Genomic DNA, 7594 nt, shown 5'->3' with positions numbered 1-7594 from the left:
GGGCGCTGCGGGCTGTCACAGTGCATCTGCGCCTGCAGCCTGAGCCCTCTGGGGGCTTGAGACATTCTCAGGTTTGACTTGAATGTCAAGTTCCAGCAGCCCTCCTCTGGATTCGCAGCTTGCAGGGCAGGAAGCGCAAGGGGCTCCTGTGTCTCTCTGACGCCAAGGACGGCCTCTCAGTGGCTGCAGACAGCAGGCTGGGCCAGCCAGCTGCTGCGTGGCTTCGGAAGGAACTGTCTTGTCCCCAGAAAGCAGGCTGACACTCTGTTGTCACTGACACACGGAGACTCTGAAGGTTACTGCCTGCCGTTTGCAGGACTTCTGGAGGCAGCGGCAGAGTCCTCCTGCTGCAGTCCTTTGTCTGGTTGTCTGGTGTCATGCTGACCTTCTCTGGGAGTGACAGATGCCCTGAGCAAGTGTCCAGTGACCTGAACGCCCTGTCCGTCTCTCCCCAAAGTGCCAACATCTCATCAGGAACATCGTCAGATACACTCAGCCATGGCGCACCAAGCACAACTTGCTCACCCCCTTTCCCAGGTCGTGCAAGCAATAAATTGAACCTCGGGTGGGCTCAGGGAACAAGTCGGCCCTGTGCATAAGGCAGAAGGGGTCAGGGGCCGCAGGAGCACGCCGCGCACACACCAGCAGCTCCCTTGCAAAGGGCCCCAGGTCTTCCTGTCGTATCTGCACCCAGTCATCACAAGGTAGCAGCGGTCTATAAGACCCACCCCTGCTCTTTGGTGGGAAAAGTGAGGGGTGCTTCCCCTTGGGGGGCAGCTGGGCTGCAGGTAGAAAACCATAAGGATCATGAGAAGGTTGCTCACATTTTTACCTCTTTCTAGTAGTGGTATGCATTTCAGTTCTGTTTTTTTTTAAGTCACCTCTGTCTCCTCCCCTCTGTCTCTGTCTCTGACTTTTTCTGCCCTTGTTTCTGTCTCTGTCTTTGTCTTTCTCTCTCTCTCTTTCCCTCCCTCCCTCCCTTTCCCTTCTTCCTTTCCTCTCCCCCTCTCTCCCCCTTTCTTTCTCCCTTCCTCCTCTCTCCCCCGCCTCTCCCTCCCTCCCTCCTTTCCTCTGGGATGCCAGGGATGTACCACCACACCCAATAGAATAATCTTTCAGAAAGTCAGCCCTTTGTCCAGCCAATGGGAAATGCATGCATTGTTTCAGACTGATTTATTTGTTTGTGTATGCATTACTTTTCCTGAGAAATTTCAGTGTTGGGAGCGAGGGTCATGGAAGATGAAACTTAATTTTACAAACTGCCCCTGCTGCTCAGGAGTTGATGCTTGCTGCACAGCCCTAGCCACCACCATCTAGTGTCAGTGTCAGCTGAGGTCATAGCATGGTGTTGTGTGTGTGTGTGTGTCTGTGTGTGTGTGTGTCTGTGTGTGTCTGTGCATACCTTATCCTGTTTTGGTTACATGTGACAGAGGCAGAGAGAGACAGACAGACAGACACAGAGAGACAGAGAGACAGACAGACAGAGAGAGAGAGCGAGAGAGCGAGAGAGAGACAGAGAGACAGAGAAACAGAGAAAGAGAGATCGAGAGAAAGACAGAGACAGTGAGAAAGAGACACACAGAGACAGAGAGACAGACAGAGTAAGACAGACACAGAGAGACACAATAGATAGAGACAGAGAGACAGAGAAAGAGAGAGAGACAGAGAGACAGACAGACAGACAGACAGATTCTGTGAGTGAAGAGAAAGTGCAGTGGTTTGCGTGTTCAGCTTTGGCTGTCACCAACTGCTTAATCCCAGTGGGGCTGCCGGTGATTACCCAGCCACAGACCATGTGTCCCTGCCTCTCATTGCTTGGGCACAGAAGTGTCTCCTTTGCCCACTGTTTGGGACCTGAGGATGCTATAGTTATTTGCTGACACATCATGAGCCGTCTTGGCCAGGCGATCTGGGTGTGAAGCACAAGTTCACCTGGCTCCTGTAAGCCTTCTGTACCCAACCCGAAGTCGGCGTACAGCGTGTGGTTAGCTCGTGTGAGTTTTGAGTGCTGGGGAAAATATTTATGTCGACACTAGAATGTTTTGGCGTTAGAGCATGTTTCCCTGGAATTTGCAGATGAGGGCTATTCAGTCTATGGTGCATTACTGTTGTTTTTGAATCATTTATTTATCCAGTCCAGGGTCCCACTACACAGCTGGAACTCTAGTGATCCTCCTGTCTCAGCCTCCCCAGTGATGGGATTACAGGTGTGCACCACCACGCCCAGTTTTGCTGGCCAGCATGGAGCACCCAGGGTTTCAGGGATTGAACCTGGGTCCTTACGCTTGCCAGGCAGACACTTAGACCGCTGAGCTATCTCCCCAGCCTGATGACACATTATTTTTACCCTGAGCCTCTCACCCTTTTGAACCTGGGGTGTGGCTGGGAAGGATGTAGCTGATACATTGTCTGTGATGAAAATTTATGATGACTGTTTGGATTCAAAGCACACGGCCAGCTAGATAGCTCAGCAGATTAAAGTGCCTGCTTAGGCAGATGCAGGGACTGGGGTTTGATTCCCCCATGTGCCATACTGGCCCCGTCTAAGGGGCATACTGAGACAGCTACTGCACCTGGGTGTGGTGTCGGGTAATCCCAGCCCTTGGGAGGCTGAAAACAGGAGGATCACTATGAGTCCAGTCTGCGTAGTGAGACCCTGTAGACCACGTACTAAAAACACAGAAAAAGTTTTAGAAAAAAATGTTTGGTGTACGTTTTCAGCACCCCACATAAGGATGCTTGTTTGTGATTCTCTGTCTGTGTTCTGAATCCCAGGCAAATCCATCTGGAAAATCTTGTACTTCACACCGAAGTTCAATCCTGAGGGTGCCAACGGGTGCTTTTCTACACACTTGTGCTTCTGTTTCGGGGACTACATCACCCACCACGACCCGCCTTTGATGTTCGACGTTTCCAGAGACCCACAGGAGAGAGACCCGTTGACTCCGACAACGGAACCGCGCTTCCACGAGATCCTCAGAACCATGCAGGAAGCAGCCGACAACCACACCAGGAGCCTGCGGGAGGTCCCCAACCAGCTGTCTCCGTGGAACATCGTTTGGAAACCGTGGCTACAGCTCTGCTGTCCATCCACCACCTCTTTGCTGTCTTGTGAGTGTGACAGAGAAAAACAGGGCCAAAGAATAAGCAACTAAGCAGGAGACCGGACAGATACACGTGGCTGAGTCTGCTTCCTTCATCGCGTGTGCTGTCTTGTCTTGCTGCCATGGATGTATTCTCTGTCCTGCCACCGGAAGTCCTGAGCAAGCCCTCCAGAGTGACCCAGCTGGGCCTGGAGTAGCACATGATAAACTGACATCTTCCATGGCCACGATCTTCGAGTCGGTGTTGGTAGGGTGACTGGGACGCTCCCTTCCTGTACCACAGCAGACGGGTTGAGCCAAGTCAAGGGTGACAGCACCCATCCATCCCCCTGCTGGCAGGGTGAGGGGGCATTTACGTGATCTCTCCAAGTTATCCTGCAACACCTGAGCTAAGCGGCATGGTGGCAGAAAGACAGCCCCACTTTGAAGGCTTGAGTAGATCTTAACATCTGCAGCTTTGTAACAAATGAAGGCCCATTCTCTGTCCTAGCCAAAGAGGATGGCACATTCCCGTGTGGTTATAGGAAGCAACTCAGTGTTACTACTTTTACCATAGCAGCATACATTAAAGGCTTTTTGCCATGTAGATAGATAAACAAATACACGGCTACATACATGCATATAGTTTCTTTCCTTGCAAAGGTAAGATGTGTAGGGAATCTAGATGTTTATCACTCAGTAAAAGCCATAGAAGCTCCCAGGTAGATTTGGGCAGTGAATCTATAACAGACTTTTTCGACAAGAGTAAGCCCAAGACAGAGCCCTTGTGCACTGATTCCTAGTCGTCTTCCGTTGTACATTCCCCTCTGTGTTGCTTTTTGGCAGTGGAACACAGAATTACAAGGGAACTTGGGACTGCTACGTTCCCACGCATGTCCTGAAACATAATTCACAATGACTAACATGGAAGGTACATGTTGTCGGGGTCCATGGGGGGTGGGGCTCAGGTCACCCATCTTTTGCACACATCAAAGAAATTACCTTGACCTCGAGGTCCTGTTGGTTCTTTCTTGGGGCTTTTGATTTTAATCCTGTCACTGAGGAGTCTGAGTTTGTGATCCACTGTAAGATGTGTGATTTTGTCTTAATCCGACTTCCTGCCAACCCCAGTGCTTCTGGAAAACTCATAAGCGGGTCACGTAGCAGATGGATTAGGTGGTAAATTGCCAAGTCTGTCTGGAAGAAGATTTAACCATTCTTGGAATTCCAAGGGTGGTCATTTCTTTCACAAGACACATCCACTCAGAAAATGATTAGATGCACTATGGATAAGTGGAGACGGCCCATGTGCGCTGGCTTGCCAGCCCCCGTCGGTCTGGAGGATGAATGTGGGCATCCTCCGGTGGCTCAGCACAGGTCACTCCAAGACCATGAAGGGGACAGGCATACTTAGAGGCTTCTGGATGTTTGGAGAAGTGGATGTCTATCCTGGGCTTTTCTGAAAGTGAATCCCCACATCCTGAACTCCTTCCTGCACAAAGAACCCCCAGGATTCCACAGCATTTTTCCACTGTTCCTTGTAGCTCTTCTAGTCAGCTTTCACTTTCCTTTTCTGGGGAAAGGAATTTTTAAAAAGAAAAAGTGATACACCATCCTACCTTTGGAGTTTTTAAAGCCGGAAAACAAATAGGATTCTTCCTGTTAACCTGAATGTCTTACCCTGGAAGTTGTTCATATTCTGTCGCTGTGCTTCTGGAAGTCTCTTTCCGAAGAACAGACAGGGATGTTGGTGATGTGTGGAGATTACCCTTGAGGGCATTGAGGGAGCACAGGACTTCTAAACTCTGACTTTGGGATGAAATTATTTCCCGAGGAAATCAATGCAAGTGGACTTTTAGAAGACATAGAAGGGTCTGTGGATGTCTGTCCGGAGATCCTGGAACTAAGAGCACTTTTATGGATGGTACTGTACACCTGTATGGGTATAGGATTAGGTATTTAATGTGTGGCATGTCCATAGGACGTGAAACATTCCATATACCTCTCTCTGCATCGGAACTGAGCTTAAAAGTGCCTCAAGAGAACTGAGATCGCGGTGAAAATTCAGGGCATTTCAAAATCATGTTTATATGTGATGACCATGGTGACCAGATTTCAAACTGTCTGCTGTCAGAAGGCTTTCCTTGAATGTAGACCAAGAAATTGGATTTTTTTTTATTTTCTGGAGGGGGGTGGGTCATGCAGGAGACATGCGACAAGGCGGGAAGACACAGGTATTGTTCTCTTCGTTTTACAGAGCTCTAAGGCGTGGCTACAGGTATTGAAGGCATTCTACTGGAACTTTCTCCCCAATTCTGTATTCAAACCTTACTGCAGGTTGAAGCTTTGAGACATTCATATTCCCCACATGCATTTGTTTTGAAATTCATATTCTCCACATTGCATGAATGCCCAAAGCACAGACCACAGCTTGGCAGTGCATATTTTACCGGCATCATTTTAACCTGGTCCTTGACACTGCAGGCAAAACAAAGTTGTAACTGACTTACCTGTGTAAGAAAGAACTTAAAAAGGGGAAGTTGACGCTTCAAAACTTTCCTCAAGGACATGCAGTATGAATGAACAAAAGACACAAAAAACCCACACACGCACACGCACACACAAACACACACACACACACACACACACATACACACACGAATAGTATTTGGCCCATTTCCAGAAAATGCTGCTTTCAAAACAAATGCATCAGATAAAACAGATTCCTTATTCCATGTTCATGCAAAGCTGAATAAAATATTCCTTGGCAAGTAAAAATGTTGTGTCCAAATTCTCTGCTTTCCGGGCCAGCCAGATAGCTCAGTGGACTAAAGCGCCTGCTTCGGCAGGTGCAAGGACTGGGGTTCAATCTCTGGAGTGCCATGCGGCCTGGCCCCTGGGACGCGGTGAGATGGTGACTGAGACTGGGCGTGGTGGTGGGCACTTGTGATCCCAGTGCTTGGGAGGCTGAAAACAGCAGGATCACTACAAGTCTGAGCTTTAAAGCTAGACCCTGTACGAAATAAATAAATCTTTAAAAAGAAAATGTGCTATTTACACATAATGGAGTACTACTCTGTCAAAAAGAAGGATAAACTTGAGTCATTTTTTAAAAACTGGATGTACCTTGAGACCACACTATTAGTGGTCTCAAGTGGCTCAGATACATGAGCTTAACCCATGTTATAAAAAGTTAAACAGCTAAATAAATGATAGGTGCTAGGAAATAGGGAGGTAGATCTTTTGCAGATGGGAAGAGGGCCCAGGAAGGGAAGGGAGGGAGAGGGAAGAAAGGGGGACGGGAGTAAAAAGAATGAAGATGTGTTACGTTCAGGTGCAAACTCCTCCCCATGATGAAGGCAGTTATGGGCTACATGCATGTGCTAAAAAAAGTAAAAATGTTTAAAAAGAAAATAACCTTTCCTCATCCCAGTTTTTTCCTTCCCTCTGAACGATTTCCTTCCCTTTCACAGTACCTGATGTATCTTTCTGATTTTCAGGACTCTTTCAGGTTCTCACATAATCATTATAATTCCACGTTTGCACATGTGGAGCTGACTCATTTCACTAATCGGTACAGTCTCTAGCTGCAGTCGTTTATCTACAAAACCTCACATTTATCACTTTTTGTTGCTGAATAATACTCCATTGTGTAAAAACATCGTAACTTTTGTTTTTAAAAATAAAAGGAAAGTAACCCCTGACCTCAGTAATTAGAGGACAGAAGAAAGCCAGATAGTTAACATTTATGGATGCCAAACCATGTTTTAATTCGTTGTAAAATTTGAAGAAGGGCAGGGCATGTAGCTCAGTGGTAAGAGACCTGCTTACCGTGTGGAAAATGCACCCAGTTCCAGCCTCGCTCTGCATAAACAAGTCCCCAAAAATAAAATCAAAGTAACAAAATATGAGCATAGAAATTTGAAGATTTTATCATCGTTTGGGCCAACATGGTCATAAAGTGTGCTTGTGGTGTGCCCCCCCCCCGTGTGTTATGTTTTTGTGTAGTATATTTCATATTAAAACCCACTATACTCCGCCTCTATGACTCATTGAAGTCTTCATGGCCCAGGGCAGAGACCCGACCCTGGTGAATGACTGCTTTTTGCCAGCATTCGGGACAGAATTTTCATGCAGGCAACTCTTTTCTTGCTTTGCTCTTTTCAAATGGATTTAAAAAGAAAATATACCAGAGTCAGAACAAATCCCCCAAAGAAGAAGTAGGTCTGTCTGTTCACCCCAATACCTCATCACATTCTTCACCCTCCACCCTGCTGAGGGACGTCCGTTCCCCGTGCCTTGTGTTCGGCAAGAATCCTGTTAGTGGGGCTGGTGAGATAGCTCAGTGGATTAACGTACCTGCTTAGGCAGGTGCAGGGACTGTGGTTAGATCCCTGGCACCACATGCTGCACCAGACCCGCCCAAGGACAGGCTGAGCAGGACAGCGAGTCCAGGCAGTGGTGCATGGCTGTAATCCCAGTGCTGGGGAGGCTGAATAAAGGAGGATCAC

The 7594-nt window shown here is 47.9% G+C and overlaps 1 protein-coding gene across 1 annotated transcript in view; it reads left to right on the top strand.

The window, feature by feature from the left end:
• Sts (steroid sulfatase) overlaps positions 1-3687 on the top strand; it is a 228678-nt gene extending 224991 nt beyond the window's left edge. The window contains exon 11 of the mRNA XM_004647186.2: positions 2776-3687. Within this exon, the coding sequence (XP_004647243.1) occupies positions 2776-3155 (380 nt within the window). The 3' untranslated portion in view covers positions 3156-3687. The remainder of the gene's footprint in view (positions 1-2775) is intronic.
• The last annotated feature ends 3907 nt before the right edge of the window (positions 3688-7594 follow it).

Source organism: Octodon degus, unplaced genomic scaffold (genome assembly GCF_000260255.1).
Source record: "Octodon degus isolate 3935 unplaced genomic scaffold, OctDeg1.0 scaffold00291, whole genome shotgun sequence".
NCBI lineage: Eukaryota > Metazoa > Chordata > Mammalia > Rodentia > Octodontidae > Octodon > Octodon degus.
Note: the sequence above shows the minus strand (reverse complement) of the source record. Positions and strands in the feature narration are given on the sequence as shown.